Genomic DNA, 21,327 nt, shown 5'->3' on the forward strand with positions numbered 1-21,327 from the left:
TTGTTTTAAACCAATAACTTTTTTTTCTAAATAGATCATAACGCACAAGTACAGATCCAGCATTAAATGTGGTTATAATATGATTTCAGCCTGTTGGTTTTGTGATATTGATACAACTACATCCTCTCATTACCCCACAGAGCACACGGACCATCGAGCTGGGAAAAGTGAATCCTCTGGATAATAAATTAATTGGTAGGGGAGCGCAGCACAGACTTGAGAAAGCACACAAACACTCCAATAACCGAAACGCTGATGATGAAAATGCATCTTATCTAAACTCTGTCAAATCAATACCAAACGACCTTACTCTTAAATAAAAAGAAACAAACTATCTTACCTCAGAAAAACGCATCCACAGCCGCGCGCTCTGTGTGTCAGGTTTAAGTAGGAGAAAAATGTCCCCGATCCTGTTACGCGGGTCTCGCGCTGTGACATCACCTCGAGGGTTCAAGTGAAACCGAGCAAACAGTGGCAACGGCAGTCTTCATTGTGCCATTGTATCGTGAACCTGTATCGTGAACAGACCTGAAACGCGCCGTTTTACATGACAACGGCCGGCCTGGCACGCGCCCGGCTCCGGCACGAGCTGAGGTCAGTTGCACCTCACCTGTCAAATCTTTGACGCCTTTCAACTTCTCATAAACCGCAAAATATGTCAAATATTCACCAACATTAAAATTCGATAAAAGGAATGTCGTGGCCTCACACAGCACTTCCTTTACATAAGTTTACATATAGTTGCTCTCAGGTTACTTTTTTGGGGGAGACAAACGATTTATTGCAAATTTATAGTACAAGTATTTAACTTATTTATAGTAATGATCCTTAATTTATTATTATTTTTAGAATTGTACCATTTTTTTTTCTCCAGTTCCTGTAAGTGGCAATTATTACACATAATACATTCTATGGGGTTGGTTCAGGCGATACATAGTCTATTGATAATTGTGTGTTAATAAATATGACTATATTTTTGTAAATATTAGTGTGCCAGCCAGAGACAGTGTACTATCTGTTGGGCCTAGTTTTCCCCATGGTTTCTACTTCATCCTATCTTTGGGAGTTTTTCCATGATGCCACTTGTCCCCGTTGGCTAGTTCACTGGGGGTTTGTGAGGCTATATTTTCTCAAAGCTGCATTAGATATGTATTGTGCAAAGGGCTATACAAATAAATTGAATGTAATTAAATTGAACATACACAATCACCAGGAAGAACTCTAAACGTGATTAAAAACAAGCAAAGATCATTTACTGTCATCGAATGTAAAAAAAAAAAAAAAAAACAACAACACTGAAAGCTTATCAAGCTGTTCAATGAGATTCAACTATTGATCATTTTAAAGCAGTTACAATAACTGGCATGTATTTAGGTAACTACGGTAAATTTATGTTGACCTGTACATTATATAAAATCTCAGATTACCCAAAAAAGTACAAAAATATTAAAAAACATTTAACCCATGGGCTACATACATATATTTGAAGGCGTAAAGCTGCAGTTACCCTGCATCAACATTAAGATCTCATGCAAATATCCAGGCTTAATACTGTATTTGTTTTTGTTTTTTACACTCAGCAACATGCTGGATTTTGCATACATAATTAGCAAAATGAGGACTGACTCTCATATTCTCTCTTGTTGTAGTGTCTCCATGCACCTGTTAGGGAGAGAACTTTCAGGCTGAACTCACCTGCTCAACCAGTCCTCCCCACCCACCTGCATAAAAAAAATATGTTTTTTATGTCATCCACTTGCCTGTCAAAGACACCTCTTTGTGCCAACCTCTATTCTACAACAAATGCAATCCAGATATCATATCAAACACGTGTAACGCAGAAATTAGGTGAGGGGGAAAGAAAGACGGAAAAACATGTTTCAATGGTATAGTTCTTTAGGCTTGGTTCCAACTTTCAGGAACAACAATTTACTGGCCAAGAGGCAAAAAAAAAAAAAAAAAAATGTCATTGCCTCGAGAGATAGGCTACTGTATAACGACACACTTCCTGATGCAAACTTGATTAGATTCTCAGTTCGAAAAAAGAGTGAACTGGACACATTGTAATTTACATATTCCATAACTATGATATATATATATATATACATATATATATGTAGTACAGCATTGCAATCTTTTTAAACAAAGCTCTCTTTAATAATGTTAGTACCACAAACATCAATTTTTTTTTGAGATTGAAGATTTTACACACAAGAGAAAATAAAATTACGAAAAAGGATCAAACATCATTCAATACATTGAAAATATATACTTTTTTTTTTTTTTTTTTACATATACAGTTTTCAGAAAATTACACCAAAAATAAGGAAAAGGCTGTGATTGTTGTTCTTCCATTATAAAAAACTGTTCTTGAAAAACTGCACAACAGCGCAGTCAAGTGGTCATTTGTGGGCAGTGCAGAGTCTTTGTAAACAGTGTATGTGCTCTCTTAGCCTAAAAACTGTAAAAAAATTACTTACAAAAATCATCATAAAAAAATGTTACAACAAACCCTAAAAGATCTCGTCACTGGCTCGAGTGCAAATTCCCAGAGCCTAGGGGATTCTTTGACCTAGGAGGTTAAAGGTCAAAAGTCAGGTGCTGGTTTCATCAGTCCGGTCTACCTTGCTGGCATGCAGACGTCAGATCTTCTCCACATAGTTCCCAGGAAAGAGACCCTCCTTCCCATGAATCCGCCCTCTCCACCACCCTGATGGATCTACAGGAAAGCCAGAGGAATATTAGAAAAAATTCAAGTCGAAATCTAAACCATGACATTCTTTCTTATTTCCAGGCCTCACCATCATTGATTAGGTCTATGATATCATTGACGTCAAAGCTAATTTCATCCACATCCTGGCCAAAATACTGATAAAGTGCTCTGCATCGAGGGCCCTGCGGTCGGGGCTGAGGTTTGGGACGGCTAGAGGGGGCCGGTGGAGGCCGTTGACTGATGCTCCTTTTCCGCTGCATTCTGGTGAGATTTTAGACTCTTTAGTATTTACAAAAACTGGATTCGAGATGTTTTTTGTATTTGCAAGTCTATCCTTTCTCTTACCCTGACATGCCCTGATCAGGCACATTGAGGAAGTCGAGGTTCGTGGACTGATTCTGGGCTGGCCTGGAGCCTCTTTGATTCTTCTGTGATCCCAGTTTAGGTAGAGCGTTGCTCGGTGGAGGGTTCTGCCTCATTGGCATGGAGTACGTCACTTCCCTCTGCTGCTGCTGAGGAGCACCGGCCCGGTTAAACTGTGCAGCCCCGTTCTGATGGCCCCCTGTTAGAAATACACATTATATAGAGGGTTACTGGTGTGTCTCATATCGATTAGGGTGTCAGCTCAAGTTTTTTTCCGATCTGCATTTTTAGAATATTGTTAAAAATTGTAAAGCCGGAGACTACAAATGGGAATAATGTTTAATGCTAAGGTACTGTTGCCCAAGACTTATTCCTTAAGGCCAACCAGAGTAGAATGAGTTTTGAGCTTTGGTTCCTCATAAGGTTTATTTACTCTCAGGGAGTTTTCTATTTTTTACAAGAGAAAACTCCCTGAGAGTAAATAAACCTTATGAGGAACCAAAGCTCAAAACACACTGTAAGAAAGAAGTATGCTTAATTTGTACTGAATGTGCACTTGTTGTACTTTAAGGGTGCTTTCACACTTGGTTCGATTGCCTGTTCCAAACCCGAGTTCAATTGCTCCCCCCTCCCCCTGCCCCCCGATGGACTGTGTTCACATTAGGTGTGTTCGACATCGCCTGCGGCTGGATGCAACCGATCGGCAAGAGTAGCCGCGTGCAGGCGGGGAGGAGCTGCAAACGGAGACGTGAAGTCGGACACTTTCTGGTTCCCGTAGTGACCGCTCACGTGGTGTTTGCATACTTTACTACAGCTGAAGTGAAATAAATGCAATATTTGCCAAATAATACACAGATGTTTCAGAGACATTTTCATTCAATACTTTATGCTTCATACAGCGTCTGTTTGAACAAGAGTAAAGTTCAACATAAGCTACTATCAATGAAGTGGAGTCTACGTTTTTTAAGCAGTTTTAATTTGATAAACATGACACAATATAACATGACAACACATGAAAAGAGTGTTCACTGTTATAATAAAACGGACTTGAGAGCTTTAGAGGAACTAAAGGTGTTCGAATAAACACGAAACACACGTGATCGTTGTCATGCGGTGAATCCAGCCAATCGTGGAACAGCTGTGTCGTCATCAGCCCACGTGCAGCCCAGTGCAGCCGCTCTTGAGAAGCTGCGCTGGCTGAGTTCTCCGGCTACTCTCGAATTGCTCTCGCGGTACTTTGATGGCATATGTCACAGTCACGTGGCGTCGGCGCTGTATCAAGTCGGACAAAATTTCTAACCGGCATGCACTGCTTCAAGTCAGCCGCCGATCGGTCTGCGCAGAGCTGCATGAAGTCGAACAAGCCTATTATTATTTGTATCTGAACCGCGGTACGCTTGCGTCATCAAGCTGCAGCTGGCGCGTACTCGTGTTGCTTGGTAACCGCTATGAAAAGGCGTCAAAATGGATAGATTTGCTCGGTTCACATTATTTTTTTTCTTTTATTTTTTTTACATTTTTTTTTTAACCTTTGGTTTTGTTTTCAAATAAAAGATACAGAAACACACTTGCGTCTGTCTGCCGCAAAAGTATTAAACCGTTCCAAAGACCGACCGTTCCGCCGAAGACAATTTTTGTGGAGGCAAGCAGAAATCATCTCTGCTTGCAGTGCGTCAATCCCGCTTTTCGTCAAGGTAAGTGTATAGAGCTGGTAAGTCCCACCCCTTCCGCTAACCCCGCTGGACCTCTAGGTTGAAAAATCGTCAATGCAAGTGAGAAAATAATTATTTTCTGGTCCCGTTTGAATTGTGCCATGAATGTGAACATATTTTGTCTGTGAATTTTTTATATAACTTTTCGTGTAAAGAATGCTACAATTTAGCTGGTAGAAGTTTGATACGGGTAGACTTTGTGTGTGAGCACTTTGTGGACTACAACTCTTCGCTGCTTTCGACGCGTTTGAAACGTCACCACCACTCGCACACGGACACTAGCTCACGGATCCCGCTAAACATGACTGTGTCTCTAGCCGAAGAATCATACCATATACTGTCAAACTCGTAACATGAAAAATTATATAAAAAAAAATCGCATACAACATATGTTCACATTCATGGCACAATTCAAACGGGACCAGAAAATAATAATTTTCTCCCATTCACTTGCATTGACGATTTTTCAACCTAGAGGTCCACTTGGGGTTTTACGGATGGGCGGGACTTACCAGCTCTATAGACCCTTTTACAGTTGTTAAACACACACGCACGCAGGCACGCACCACATTATACGTCATCAAAAGCGGTTCACTTCCGCGGTTTGGTTCGATTGCGTTCATATCAGCAGCGAACCGTACCCCAGTTCACATGAACCGTACCCCAGACCACCTTTTTAAGCGGATTCGAGTACGGTTCGCGGGTGCGCACCCGAGTTCGGAAGACAGCGTTCACATCATCCAAACGAACCGAACTCTGACGTCATTCGAACTCGGGTGCGCACCAAAAGTGCTAGTGTGAAAGCGCCCTTAATCTTAAAGTATTTTTTTTTTTTTAACTGTACTGGCAGATAATATAATATAAAGGCCACTTAAGTGTACTTCAAGAAAGTACACTTTCTTAACAGACTTAAGTACACTTTTAAAAAGTTCCCCTTGTAATAATGTCAACTTAAAAGTTACATTTTAAATCATGTTTTACTAATCTTTTGTTGTGTTTTAACTCTTGTGATGTGTTGAAATCCCTATAACACTTTAGATGTTCTCGGTCAAAAATGACCGGCCTGCAAAATTGCCCAAATTGCTTATAAATCTGTCGTTATGCTACCTTATCACCAAATATTGGATTCAATCTTTCTGTCAGCTTGTTTTCTTTCAATTAGGGCAGGTTTTGTATTTATTTTTGAAACTGAGGCCCACGATCCATTTAATTCATTAATTTAATTTAATTCATTGAAAGGCTTTGGAGGAGACTTTACAGAGTGCTTGACTCTTGCATTATTAATACAAGATCTTGACCAAAAATGAGTGTACCTCTTGATGGAAATAACATCACAGCATATATTTCCATCAAGAGTTTTTTTTTTCTTTTCAATGAATCTGAGGTATGGACTCAGAGGTGCCAATTCATGTGTGAAAATGATTCTTCATTCTCCCTCTTTCTCCATTTTTTCCCCACAAGTGTTGCCACCTGTTGCCTTTTTGTTCATTAGAGATATGGGGCTCTGTAATGCTCCGTAAAGCACAGATCACTACATAAATTAAACTAAATTTAACTAAACCGTTATTTTGGTCAAAATTTGGATTCATTTTGCATATAAAACAAGGATTATAGCTACAGCAACTGGAGAATATACATTTTTCCTCGTGATTCAACAGCAGTTACAGCGCAGAATTTCAACTTGATCCATAAGTTAGGAGTTTTTATACCTCTGTGCTGTGGCTGGCTTCTTCTTCCTCCACCACCATCACCACTCTGTGGCATTCCCTTCCTCGTTGGCTCTGGAGAAAAACAAAAATTGAAGCTCAGTGAGGAGTTTTTGTGCAACTGTTGACACTTCATCCACTAAACCATCTCACGTACTAGATGTCTTTGGCAGTCCATCTCCTACAGAGACAGTAAGGGTCTTTCCTGCAGGTTTGATCACAGTTGTCTCAGTCTGTCCCCTCTGGAATACCACCATACGGGTGCCGCCTCCTCCCCAGCCCTCCTTTTTCACATGGAACTCCAGCCTGCACAAAACATCAGCATTCATTCATGTTCTGCACTGGAATGAGATAAATGAGAAATGAGGGAGAGTAATCGGCACCTATCGCTGAAGTTCAGTGAGAGTTTGCTTCGGGTTTGCTCCTCATAGCGCTTGCACAGCAGACTGATGAACTCGGTCTTAAACATGGACTCCAGCAGACTGTCGTACTCAGTTTCATGAAGGATGAAGAAGTCATCTTGCCTTGTGCTGGAGGGAAATGAACAAAGACACATTTTTGATTTTTCCTGAAGAAAATATGAAGGTTCACATTCAATATAATTCCAATAATAAGCATTTGCCTAGTGTTTTTAGGGCATTTCTAGGGTGATCTTGGTCACTGATGCCTTAAATACACTACTGTCAAAAGTTTGGGGTCAGTAAAATGAACGCTTTCATTCAAGGATGCATTAAATTGATCAAAAGAGACAGTGAAGACATTTCTTATAGAAGATTTGTGTTTCAAATAAACGCTGTTCCTTTGAACTTTCTATTCATCAAACAATCCTAAAAAAATATTAAGCAGCACAACTGTTTTCAACACTGATAATAATAATTATAATACGTGTTTCTTGCACCAAATCAGCATATCAGAATAATTTCTGAAGGATCATATGACACTGAAGACTGGAGAAATGGCTGCTGAAAATTCAGCTTTGCTATCACAAGAATCAATAATGAAAATTATTTCAACCTATAATCAAAATAGAAAGTTATTTTAAATTCTAATAAAATGTCATTTTTAGTCAAATAAATGCAGCCTTGGTGAACATAAGATCCCCTTTAGCCCCATCAATAAACCTTCATCGACACCAAAACTTCCTTTTAACTATATTAATAGATATCATTCCATATTATCATTTTAAGTATAAAACATGTCAAGCGTTTATGGGTGTGATTGCAAAAAGAAACCATGTCAAAGAAGACCTAACAACAAATTTAAGTTCAAACGATGTTCTATCATAAGCCAGGCAAAACTCATGTGCACAGCAAAAATGGTGCTGGACGACTTATATATCTCGAAGAAGAATTATGAGCAATTAAGGACAGAAAATGAAAGAGGACATGACTGATGAGATATCACAAAGCACAGAAAATGTTATTATTGACTCATTATCTTCATGCGTCTTTGATAAATTATCATTAATCATCATCATTATAAGTAGACAAACAACATCCGTGACCCTCTTGTTCGACCCCCCCTCCCCCCCCTACTTTCATTATCTCTCAGGCTTGACATATATGGCAGAAAAAAAAGAACTGAGCCGCCATAAATATGAACTCATTTCCTGTTTGCTAATTTCCTTTTTGCACTTTTGCAAATTGTTGGACCCCGCAGAACTTCCGTATAAGCTCTTCTGGTCTGGAGGCATGTTTGTGTCTCACAGTAATAAATCTGCATGTAAAGCACGACTGTGTATACACAGGATAAACGAGCAGCTTTACCGCATTTGCTAAGGCCCAAACAGCAGAATACAGAACTGAAATAACACAGGTTTTCAAAACAGCTGTATATCTAGCTGATTGTAGATAAATGTGCAATGCCTTTGGCATATGCAGTTGAGACTATTATACAGAAAAACCTTTTTACAAGTGGAATATTTCCACATTAACAAATTGTCTTCACAGCTGATCCCTCTTAAATGAGCAATTGCTACAAAAAGCCTTGAAATGGCACTATATTCTGACTTATATGGGATTCATGTGGTTCCAGCACAATTACATGTACAGTTTATACCTTTAAAACAGGCAGTATGAGGCAGCAACTTACCTCAAAGAGATCGAACGGACACTAGAAATGTCCAGTTTTCTTTTCAGAACTTCCTTTATCTGGCCCTTCTCTGGTCCTTTCTTTATCTTTTCCCGACCGATTAGGTAGATGGATTTCGGTGACAGTATTAGATCTCTCTTTATAGACTAAAAAAAATCAGCAAAAAAATGATTTAATCTATTTTAAATAATAAATAATTTTAAGATTGATAATTAGAAAAGTTTATTGAGCTGCAAATCAGCATATTAGAATGATTTTTGAAGAATCAAGTGACACTGAAGACTAAAATAATGATGCTGAAAATTCAGCTTTACCATCACAGGAATACATTGCATTTTTAAATATAATAAATAGAAAACGGGTATTTTAAATATTTCACATTATTGCTGTTTTTAATACTTTTGATCAAATAAATACATCCTTAATGAGCATAAGAGACTTCTTTTAGAAACATAAAAAAAAAACATCTTTTTTCTCACCTTGAACCTACGGTCAAACTTGTTGACCGAGTCTGCAAAGTCAACCCGCTCCCTCTTGGCCATGAACTGCCGGAGTTCAGGCTTCTCTTCCATGCCCAGGTAATCGCCAACAAAGTTCCTGTTTATACTATTCCTACGTCGTTCTTTAAAGTTATACAGTATATCAGAGGCTAAAAAATTAGAAAGACAGAGAGAGAGAGAAAATAAGTGTGCAACCTCACATACAATTTGCTAATACAGGGTATACCATATGTTATGTAAACATTAAAAAACAGAAATCTAGTTAATAAATACATTTATTTAATTTCAAAACTGAAAAGAATCACTTAAAATAGTTAAGTATGATTAAAAATGTATTATTGTACCCAATGTTTGTGTGTGCTGTGTATTTTTATGCTTATTGAACAACCTTGTCGTTAGCTTAGCAACACGCTAACAGCAAACTCTTTTGAAATCAATGGGAATCATTTACAAGGTTCTATGACCTTGTAAGGACCTCTTAGGATGCTGCTTGTGTGGGCTAGGTTTTATAGACTTATATTCACCTTCCTCCCTCATCTGTTCATATTTCCTCCGGGCGATGTATTTCCTCCATGCCTTCTGGATGGTTCTGGCAAATGTGTCAAACTTCCTCTCTCGCATCTCCTCCAGCAAAAATAGCTACAATTACAAGAATTGGTAGTTGAAATGAGAAATGTTTAAGGTTATGTCAGAATTTGTGAAATTATTTATGTTTTTTTTAGGCCTTGATTGTATGGTTGGAGTTGACTTTTTAGGTGATTTCTGAGCCTCACCGACTCTGGATTCTTGATGAAGACCTTGGTGCGGCCCATTTGGTACTGATCCGTGTCCATGTTTACACAACGCAAGAGGTGTAAAACGCCCTGCTGTTCCGCACCACGCCAATGTGGCCACGTCTCCGCTGTTAGAATGGCATACCTAGCAAAACATAAGTGTGAATCAGTTACCTGAGATCAACACACTTCGTCCGCCCTATGATTAACACCCCAGCGATATTTCCACTGAGATTAACACCTGAGGCTAATTTATTTGAGCTCCCTCACTTGAGGTTAATTCACTTAACTGGAAAACCCCAGAGCTAAGTCAAGTATTGGACTGCAGTACTACTAAAATGTCCATATAAAAACACATTTGCAATGATATTTTACGACCAAACATTATTTCCAGCTTACTCTTACCTCTGTAAAAACTTCTGGAAGACTCTACGATAGGCAAAGCCTGCACGTCGTACCCTAATATTTTCCCTTAAGCCAAGATATTCCACCTGATGTTTCGCTCTGGGAACATAAAAGTGAAATTTATGAATGGCACATGAGTTCGTTCGCACCATCTTTGCATAATATCTGGAGTCTGAGCATGATGTTATATTGAACGACTCACCTGCTCTCCTCCCAGTCCTTGGGCCTCTTGGTCTCGTTGGGTTTGATGCAGCGGATATAGTGTGGTGTGCACTTCATCAGTGTGCTAACCAACTCATTGGCTTGCCTCTGTGGGCCAGACAGTCAGTGAGTGACTAAAGAAAATTTGACAGGTATGCTGATCCTCAGAGTTTATTAAGGACATCGGTCTTACTTTGATTTTCGAGCTAGCAGTGGTTGGTCTACCTTTCTTTTCCGTGTTGAGGTTTTCTGGGAAGAGGCTTTGGATGAATTCGCTGCAATGCCAGAGAAATAAATATTTTTGGATGTATGTAACATGTTGATTAAGGTTGCGGGAAAAGTGAGTATGTCAATTGGCTGGTGTTTTCCAAGAGAAAACCAGTTCTTTCAGCGAAAATTGATTATGCTCATCTTTCTTTGACTTTCCATTACATTACATTCTCTAACCTTTACCAGACCCAAACACAGCCTAACAATATGGACAGTGCTTCCAAGGAGAGAGAAATAGAGAAATAGCACTTACTATTGGCTGCTCTGCATCAGTTCTATGAGATCAGGGAAAAGCACGTCTCTGTTTCTCTCGCAGAAACCGTTGATATCGTACGACACCTGATTTAAAGAAGTACTTAGTAAGAAGAAATTTAGTAGTGCTACAGCACTGTAATATTTTTTATGTATTTGAAAGTCTCTTGTGCTCACCAAAGCTGCATTTATTTGATCAAAAATACAAAAAAAATGACTGTCTTCTATTTTAATATATTTTAAAATGTAATTTATTCCAGTGATGGCAAAGCTTAATTTTAGCCACCAGTAATTACTTCAGTGTCACATGATCCTTCGGAAATCATTTTAATATGCTGCACAAGAAACATTTCTTATTATTATCAATGTTGAAAACAGATGTGCTGCTTAATATTTCTGAGGAAACCATGTTTTTTTTTTTCATTTTCAGGATTCTTTGATGAATATTTTTTTGAAATAGAAATCTTTTGTGACATTAGAAAAGTATTTACTGTCACTTTTGATCATTTAATGCATCATTGCTGAATAAAAGTATTAATTTCTTGGAACAAAAAGTCATAACACACACCTTGCCAGCGTAATGGTGAATGACAAAACCCGAGTTCCAGTTGTTGAAGTGTTCGTGCGTCCCCACAGCAGCCTGTAGCTTCTGAAGCAGAGTCATATCAACACCCTCTTTGGTGGCGTGCATGGTGGCACACACATCATCCAGCACACTCATGATGCCAGGAGGATTCTGGGATTAAGGGGGAATGGAGTTACAGCTTACAAAGCAAATAAAAAAATGATATCATTATGAATTACTATCAATATTAAATATAGCACAGCCCCTTTGCAGGCTTACCAGTTTATTTTCTATTAAGTCACACACAACTTTGTTGTTAAAGTATTCTATGGGTGTCCATTTGATGCCCTCCTGTACATACTCTTCCTGTGGGAGGTAAAAACAGTCTGTCAGATCGAGAATTTACACACATCAGGAAAGAAACTAGTGAAAAGTGTAATGAATGATTTGTTGTTGTTGTTTTTTGTACCTGTTCTGCTTTCAGTGTCAATTCAATAAAGATCTGCTGCAACTTTTCATTCACGAAGTTGATACAGAACTGTTCGAAACCATTCCTCTAAAATAAAAAGATAATTATTATTATTAATAATAGAATGTATTATTATTTTATATATACATCTAAAAAAACACACACACAAAATACACTACTGTTCAAAAGTTTGGGGAGCAATGGCCTGTTCACACCAGAACGATAACTATAAAGATAACTATTAGCATCCACACCAGCGGACGATATCATTCTGTTTATTATAAGCGCGTTGCAGTTTTGTCATCTGCCGCTTTAAATGCTTGAGTTTGTTACAACAGGATGGACGTTCATCAGCTGGAAAAAATCGCTCTGAAAGTGATTCCAACTATATCGTTTTTCTGTGCCTTTTCGTTATAGCTGTGGTATGAACTCTGCTATTTTATATTTTATTATTATTATTATTTTATAACTTTATCATTATCTTTATAGTTTTTGTCCTTGGTGTGAACCAAAATGTTTTTGAAAGAAGTCTCTTATGCTTAAGTTTGAAATTATTTGATCAAAAAGTAACCCCTTACTGAACCCAAGCCTCTGAATGGAAGTGTAGATTTACAATTAAAATGACAAATGGCATACTTATTGACTAATTAATTATTTGAAGGTAAAAATTCACTCAATAAAATATCCAATCCCAATCAATGAAAGGGAAGAATACTTACTTGGAAAATCTCAAATCCATAAATATCCAGAACGCCAACACTGAGCTCTTCAGTGGGTTTCTGTATGGCTTTATTTATTGCCTGCTCAGACAGAGAAAGACAAAAAAAATGACCCTTTTTTCCAACTAATGGTTACTGTGTGTTCATATGTCATTCACTAACCTCAACTAGGTAGTCAAACAGACGGGCATAGAGGGCTTTGGAGAGAGCGTCACGCGTGTGGCACGCTTGTTCCCTGTTCAGTGTCACGTCGATGGATTCCGATTTACCACCCCATTTGGAGTCCATTTTCCTGCTGGTGATTTTCTCTTGTAGACGGTTCTGGTCGATGCCCAGCAGGTAGGCAGGGAAAGCCAATACTGGGTTGAAAGCAGGGTAAAATATGTCAATGCAAAGTTTGACAAAATATTTTTGAAGATTGTGATCAATGGTGATTTCAAAACAGCAAACAGGGAAGCATTTACTTCATCTGCATATCACTTACAGTCCGTGCTTTCCACTTGCCCGTAGTTTCCCACCTCAATGAAACTGATGGCGCCCAGATGTAAGATGCCAGCTACAATCTGCAGTACCTGCCTCTGAACCATATCTGGTATGCCTATCACCTGCATGGCTTCCTGTAGACCAAGTCATCAAAACTCAAGGTCAACAAAAGTCTAGGTGGCTGGAACTGTCAAACTTTGCTACTCTTAATGTATTTGGTTCATGGAGGTGACACATTTAATAATGCTGATGAAATGATGTACCATGGTTTCCTGGAAGTCCTTGCTGTCATTAGTTCCATCCACCTTGTATGTTCCAGACTGGTTCAGGTAGTAGTAGTAATCTGGGGTCATAATTCCCAATTCTTCCCTTTGCTGAGGCGTGCATCCATCTATTAGCTAAAAACAGAGAGGTGGTTTATTCAAAATCTATTCATATGACCCATCAGTAATCAGTATTATGTGAAAACTGTGTGTGTTCAACATGAATGTTGTTGTTTTTTATTCTATGAATTCTTTCTAGATACGGCTCTGGGAAAAAATTACATATTTTTACTAAATATTTCATATATTTAAATGATAATTATATTAAATATTACACATTTCATTTATTTTTGAGTGTGACAGTGGGAAAAAATTAATACTTAAAAAAAATACATTATTTCAGAAATGTAATATTTAAGACACCATGTATTTCTATTATTTTTCCAGACGTTGCTAATTATAAATATTTATATATTAAATAATTATTTAAATATTACATATTTAACCATTTTTGATGTGACCGTTTTTTTTGTGTGTGTTTTATTCCCCTTTTCTTATCTGTAGTTTTTCTAAACACTGTTAAACTCAAAATAAAAGAAAAAAATTACAAAACTTTGAGACCTCAGTGTCTCACTTTGAAAAAAAAATAACATTATTTAAAAAATGTAATATTTAAGACACAGTCCAAACAAAGATATGTTCCTATAATTAGAAAAAGGGAATAGAATGACACAAATTTTCTCTTTCCTACCTGGTAGAAGATGTGAAAGCTCCTTTCATTTTCATTCTGGCTCACGACTCTTGATTTTTCCAGCAGGAAGTTGGAGATCTTCCCTCCGTCTGGCTCTCCTCCTCGACTAAACTGGATCTCAAAGTATTTGCCCTGTCAATCGAGCTAGCGTTACTCACAGTAATGGAACACAGGTTTGCGTGTTGTAAATTCATAAGACTGAGCTGGATATATGTGAGTGTGAAACGCACAAAACGGCTTGAATTGTTGTTGCGGACTGTCTTCGCATTGCCAAACGCTTCCAGCAGAGGGTTTGACTGCAGGATAATATCCTTCACATGCTGAACAACAAAAACGACACAGGACAGGTTTTAGAACTAAGACTTGCTTCTTACAAGGTATAAAGATATTCTAAACACAGTTGTTACCTGTACTTTAGCTCCTCCACCTGATACTTTTGATATGTAGCCCATAATGTACTTAGCAGCAACTGTTTTTCCTGCCCCGCTTTCTCCGCTGGTGGAGGTGAACATAACACACATGTCTTATTCAACACCTTTACATCAGTGCTGTTTGAATTCATATTCTCACATGCCATATTTTTACACACACACAAAGATGCTTTTTAATATTAGGGCGTCACTGTCACAGGAAGTTGTGGTTAGCGGCTTTTAAACCTTTTTAACTCTTTAAATACTGTTTAACAGAATTGACAGCTCTAGTAAACTGAATAAAATGGCATGTCTACATTTGGCTATCCTCATCCTCATTGGCCGAGACTAAAAAATGGAAGTAGGCAAGGCCTCGGGGCACATCTTGCGAAATGAAGATGTTCCTATTTGGTCAGTCGCATACATATTTTGGTGCCTATAATATCCCATAATCATGTTCAGTGGTTGGTTGAAATAATAAAAATGGCATAGTTGAAGGAATTCAATTTAGAAATGTCCTTATTTTAGTTATTAGATATTTGTTTGGTTATGTCTAAAGCTCGCTTGATTTGTTCTAGTTCATTAGACGTGATAGTTTGGTGCTTTGGAAGATACCTTGCAAGGAACTTTTATACAAACTTTGACTGGGCAGTGAGGTAGCAAGAGAGCTATTAAGAAAAAACATTTGCGAGGTCTTCTTTCTTGTCAGCGTAAATCAGGAAGGAAACTATACTAAGAAAGGTGACCACTGCTGCAAAGCCTCTTTTTTGTGGGTGTGACAAAACGAGGAAGGAACTGCCAACAGTGAGAACAGGACTAAGTATAAAAAGTGATATCAGCAAATGACATTGATACTTAAATGTGGATCTCTGCAGAAATTCTTGTGAAAATGGGCTTGGATTTGAATGTGGCAAGTTACAGAAGAACATCAAATCTGTGTTAAAACAAACACATATCATGTAAGAACCACAAACCTGATAATAACACATTGATTTTCACTGTCAATCATCATGTTCCTGTACATGTTGTCTGTCAGAGCGTAAACGTGTGGTGGGTTCTCATACTGGGCCTAAAGAAAGAGAGAGATGGCTGTGAATCTGACAATCATGTTAGATGCATGATGAACGTGAGAATTATTGATATAATGACAGTAAGTGTTCATTGTATTTGACCTACAGCTCCCTGGTAGAGCTCAATCTCACGGTCAGTGAAGTACGGCATCTGTTTGAAAGGATTCACCGATATCAAGACAGGCCCAATATAGGTCTTCAAATCACAGTTAAGGACATATCAAGTTCAATTCAATCCAATTCTGTTTGCTTCAGTTCAATTCAGTAGAATGCATAGTAGATTATTAACTATATAAAATTTGGGTGTGGTATTAGTCTCTTCTGCTCACCAAGGCTGCAAATAATAAATCAAAAATACAGTTAAAACAGTAATATTGTGAAATATTATTACAATTTAAACATCTCCTTCTAATTTAATTTATTTTAAAATCTTATTTATTCCTGTGATGGCAAAGCTGAATTTTTCAGCATCATTACTCCAGTCTTAAGTGTCACATGATACTTCAGAAATCATTTGGTGATTATTAAGTTTACAAAGCTTATTAAGTTACATAACTGACATTTTAACTGCTTAGCTGCACAGATGTCAGACAATCAGTCAGCATTTTCTGCGAATGTAATCTGGACCAAAATAAAGTTTTCATGTAACACAACAAAGAGTGGCTACTAAGCGTCCTGTAAAATCAGGAAGTGAGTGTGTGCTAACTGTTGAGACACACGTAAACAAAAGAGGAAGACAAAATTTCTAATCACTCACTGTATGGTGAGTGACCATACAGTCTTTACATCACATGCAGTGCTAACTGATCATTTGAGAGGAGTGTAACAATCCAGACTAGAGTGATCTGATCCCTTGGAGATCAAGGATACAAAGATGTAGTCGTCCATGTATCTCTTTTTGAGATTTTCCACGATGGCATCTTCGGTGATTTTGGAGAGAAGCACCATGTCATCAACACCACTCTGCTTGACATTCTGGCTCTGCCAGTGATACTTGCTGGCCTGAAGGAGAGATGATACAAGGAGAGAGAAAATAGAGTCACAACTTCCATTTATCAGCCAACTTGAATGGCTTAACCAAAGAAATTTACGACAAAGATGTGAGTTTACGTCCTTGTCGAAATAGACAGCTGTTGTAGTCCTTTTTATAGCAACTGATGTGTTTTTTTTTAAAGCAAACAACTGTTTAACTACAAACATTATACTTTCTAAATCCTAAACTACTATTTCTAAATACCCATTCAAAATTCTTGAGGGACTCCTTTATGACAACAAACTGAACAGGTCTACAGGAAGGAGTTTATAAGTCAGAAGAGCTTACTGTATGTGGTTGAGATCAACTTGTTAGAGTGTAAATCTAACATGAAATGATATCCACAGCCCGTTTTACTTTCATGAAACACATTTACTTCTTTTTCAAATCCATCGTTGATATTATTTACGTTTTTTTTTTATTACAATCAAATTGGTTGCATTAGTGACGTTAAATTACTGTGTAAACCCAACAGGAAAGACCAAACAGCTGATTTTTTCCCTCATAACTAAGGCATTATGTTACCCTTTTACTTCTTACTAAGGAACAAGATTCTTAACTAGCATACTGCACTGATATTCAAGTGAGGAAAAGACCCTGCTATGGGAAAACTGAAGGTCATGGCCGACTTGCAGCATCCAGTTCCTCTTTCAGTTTTCCCTGTTGCTGAAGTATTTACCACCATATCTAACCGCTGGTGATTGCAGATAGAGAAGGAGAGAAACTAAAAGTTGAACCGAGAAGATGTGCATCTGTACACATGAATGTACTTGTTATAACAGGAGACACGATCTTCATAAATACAAAGCCAAAAACATGTTTCTAAAAATGACGGACGCAAAAAAGAATGTTTTAAACTTTGGATTTTAAATTATATAAAAGAAATACAGTTGATAAAAATAAAATAAATAAAATTCTCACTATACTGGTTTTTACACAGATTGACCAACCCAATAAAACAATAATATAAAATAATAATAATAATAATAGGGCTCTGCTGAGCTACAGGTATAGCTAAAGTAGTCAATAAAAAATGTTTCAACGCATGTTTGGTTTAACAAACCCACAGTTGGTTTAAATTTTTAAATGACATTTTAAAACCCAACGGTTGGGCTTGACTATATTTGACCCGGACATGGGTTGAAACAACACAGCATTTTTTAGAGAGTAGGTTCTGTCAGTAACGCACATTGGAATTGGTCTAGTATGATTCTGATTAACCCGATTTTTTTTTAATTATGGGTGATTGAAATTAGGTGTTTTTTTTGTGGTTATAAGGACAGGAAACCATAGATCGTTTCCAAGCAACAAGAAACAGATGTAAAGAAGTTATAGATCAGCTGTGTCACATTTGGATGCACTACATACCACTAAAGGTTATGGCTTACTTAGCATAATCAACTAACATAGCATCTCTCAACATAATTTGAAAAAGAATACAACTGTATGCTTACAAGCATGAGATGCACAATTCAACAGTTTTATATAAGACAATAGAAAAGCGCTCCAAAGTTAGCATTAAAGAGGCTGAAGCTCTCATTACAGTGTTCACATTCAGTTTTGCATTTAAACTTGAGGTAAACCAGATTTTTCTATATAAGCTTCTTAAAGCATATTTGTTTTTGATGTGTTGCACCATAAGGAAGCTGTGAAACATTTTCTGGGTCTGTGGTCTGAATTCCTAGCCTTTGTTTCGACCACAGCTCAAACGTCACACATGGAGCGTGGTCATGGTATATGAGCTACAACAGAGGTATAATCTTATATCTAATTAAGTGTTGTTTGATGGACGTGGGAGTTTCTGAAAATACATATCTCTTTTATTGAAGAAATAACAGGCTACATAATGTTCATAATGTCTTGTCTTAGGAGCATTAGGACCATGAAGATTAAAGCCACATTTTTTTACTCACTGTACTGCAATCACTATATAAAGGTTACCTATTTCTGAATGACATCACTAATGTTCAAAATTGGAAAATGCTCGATCAGTGGAAAGCACCTTCATGATCTTTATATTCTAAAATTGGCGAATGAAAACCATAGTGAGATATTCAGATAATAAACATTCTGAAATAGCTGATATGCTATGAAGGGGAAAGGAAATTGTAATTCCCCACCTGATGAGCAAAACAAAAATGAATGAATCAACCATACTGGTTTACTGACGTCTGTGCTGAGGTAAAGAACTAATATAACGATGGAGCAGATGGAAACTGCATCCATATATGCTTACTTCCCTAATTTAAAGTAAGTGAAAAATGAACAGTATTCACAGTACTTCTAAAATAGTAGGTGAAAAAGTACCCAGATGACCAACTTCTTCTAGCAAGATTTTAAAGTACGCATCCAATGGAAACTTTATCATCCCATGAGGCCACAGGGAGACGATTTGTGAAAGGCAGTAAAGCAACACAACTGACGCTGGTAGGTCACATGATAATTACAATGACGGATGTAGGACATTCTGATTACATTCATATTATATAGAACACAAAAGAGGTTATATATTGGAGCCCAATGAATTTCATTTTATGGTCAAAAACTGTTAACAATATCACCAGTGTTACTCTTTTCTATTAGAACTAGATGGTAATAGCCAAAATAAGCGGAAAATGCTTGACCAGTGGAAAATACCTTCATCAACTGATCTTCATATTCCAAAATTTTCTAATACAAATCACTTTGAGTCATTTAGAAATGTAAGATGTTGAAATAGCTGATATGCTCTATTGGTATAAGGGAAGAGGAACTACATCACATTCATAATTGAGAGACCGTTCACAAATCTGTACACATTTTTTTTTTTTTTTTTTTATAAATGTTTCAGTTTGGTTTGTTTTTGTCCATACAATGAAAGTCAATGGGATTTAGGGTTGCTTTCATTTTATGCTCAAAAACAGCTGACATTTTTTTTTTATAATACCTTCTCTTTTGTGTTCCATGATAATCATGAGATGATATTCATTTTTACAATGTGGATCAACTTTGCATCCATCATCTGACCAGTGGTGGAAGTTGTAGGCCAATTCTGGTGGATCTATTAAGTACAGTTTATGAAAGACACAAACTCAAAAAGCTGTAGAAGTGGTGAGGAAGTTCCGAGACAGGAACCGCAAGTCCCCTCTGACATACTTACCCCCACTTCCCCTCATCCACCCACCTCTGGGTGCTGTTGCGAAAAAATCCTCTGTAAACCTCTCGCCACATAGTCAAACGCTCACTTCCTTCAGAAGCACCAGCCCTGTCCCAATCTGCTTTCAGCTATCTAACTGCTTTAACCCTGACATCATGAAAGCCCTCAGTATCACCTTACCAAAGGAAACGTGAACATCTCACCAGTTTGAAAGCATCAGGCTTTGATGAACAACAAAATGAAAGTGACATGTGAAGGCCAAGTATTGTAATCCATGCTCAGGGTTAGTGCAGACACATTAGGAGTAGTGAGTAGAGAACACACACACACACTGCAAAATGCAAACTGTGGACACACACACACACCCAGAGCAGCCATTTTTGGGAGCGATTGGAGGTTAGGTGCTCATTTCCTGCCGGTATTGAGAATCGAACCCGCAACCTTCAGGTTACCAGTCTGACTCTCTAACCATTAGGCAACTGCTCCCCCTAAGTGCACTCTGGTAATAAATATACAGAATAAAAGCTACAAATACTTTTGGTAAATTAAACCTTGACTGATAACTGAGGTTAATCGGCTTCCATTTAAGGAGTGGTTTGAGTTCACATTTGTGTGATGCTGTTCTTAGAACTTCCTTTTCAGTTAGTTTCACTCATCCTAAACGAGTCGTCTCAAGCTTTTGACTTTACAGAGGAAACTTTTCAAATTAGCACCAACAGTTGTGTTATGAGTACAATGAGGAACGTATATTTCTATATACTCTTATTTACAGGCATATTCCAGAATAGCTCAAAAAAGACTAGTTGTTTAATCAACAAGGGGTCTTTTTTAGGAGCAACAAATAGGTTTATATTTTACAGTCAGATGTGCCGTGAGTCCAAATAAGCCAGAAGTAAAAGTCAAAAGAGAACTTATTAAACATCTAATTGCAATGATAACCTCAAGTGAACACATTACCATTATGCCGGTGCTGTTCGTTTCTCCTCCTTTGTGGTTCTTCCTTTGATGAGTGTGACAATCCAAAGGTTTCTCAGCAACCTGCCATGACCAGCAGACTCTACAGCACAAGAGCAGAAAGTTTAGAGAAGGGAAGCAGACTGTGACAAGCACTGAGCACAGATCACTTCCTCAAACTCCCACAAACATTAGGTGAGACAAGAAGTTGCATGCTCTCTCACCACAGGCTGTACACATGCATATACGCCTACAAACAGAGAGGACCCATAATTGGTCAAACTCACATCCCTCATGATCATGCGAAACCAATAATGCGTCGCAGGTTCCAGGTCAGCCGTTACTGAGGTGTGTGACAGGATGCAGCCCCTCCTGTTGAATGGATGACAAACTACACAAGATACAGAAACAATAAAGTCATCCTGCAAAACACCAAAACTGAACACACCCTCACTCACGTTTAATCTTTACACAGTTCTACAGACAAA

General features: G+C 37.8%; 1 protein-coding gene across 1 annotated transcript; it reads right to left on the reverse strand.

The window, feature by feature from the left end:
* Positions 1-2,130: 2,130 nt before the first annotated feature.
* On the reverse strand, positions 2,131-21,266 carry myo1f (myosin IF). Its single transcript, XM_081349297.1, has 29 exons — positions 21,127-21,266; positions 20,843-20,942; positions 16,587-16,718; positions 15,823-15,912; positions 15,621-15,715; positions 14,644-14,731; positions 14,467-14,556; positions 14,237-14,368; positions 13,486-13,620; positions 13,224-13,356; positions 12,902-13,098; positions 12,740-12,820; positions 12,021-12,107; positions 11,831-11,917; positions 11,555-11,722; positions 10,988-11,073; positions 10,658-10,739; positions 10,466-10,572; positions 10,264-10,362; positions 9,859-10,003; positions 9,610-9,724; positions 9,065-9,234; positions 8,586-8,731; positions 6,878-7,024; positions 6,652-6,800; positions 6,498-6,569; positions 3,059-3,275; positions 2,802-2,974; positions 2,131-2,719 (listed from the first exon to the last, which is right to left on the reverse strand). The coding sequence occupies exons 2-29, from the start codon at positions 20,843-20,845 to the stop codon at positions 2,643-2,645; spliced, it is 3,303 nt and encodes a 1,100-aa protein (XP_081205423.1). The 5' UTR covers positions 20,846-20,942; positions 21,127-21,266; the 3' UTR covers positions 2,131-2,642.
* Between the last annotated feature and the right edge of the window lie 61 nt (positions 21,267-21,327).

This window comes from Scardinius erythrophthalmus (genome assembly GCF_964197995.2).
Source record: "Scardinius erythrophthalmus genome assembly, chromosome: 20".
In the NCBI taxonomy this organism is placed as follows: Eukaryota; Metazoa; Chordata; class Actinopteri; order Cypriniformes; family Leuciscidae; genus Scardinius; species Scardinius erythrophthalmus.

Excerpts from the sequence above, each read along its gene's own strand:
- myo1f (XM_081349297.1), bottom strand. Across the intron at positions 13,099-13,223 it reads GCAAGTGGAAAGCACGGACT|TATTGGCTTTCCCTGCCTAC; the intron begins GTAAGTGATATG and ends CTTTCAACCCAG. Across the intron at positions 2,720-2,801 it reads CATAGACCTAATCAATGATG|ATCCATCAGGGTGGTGGAGA; the intron begins GTGAGGCCTGGA and ends GCTTTCCTGTAG.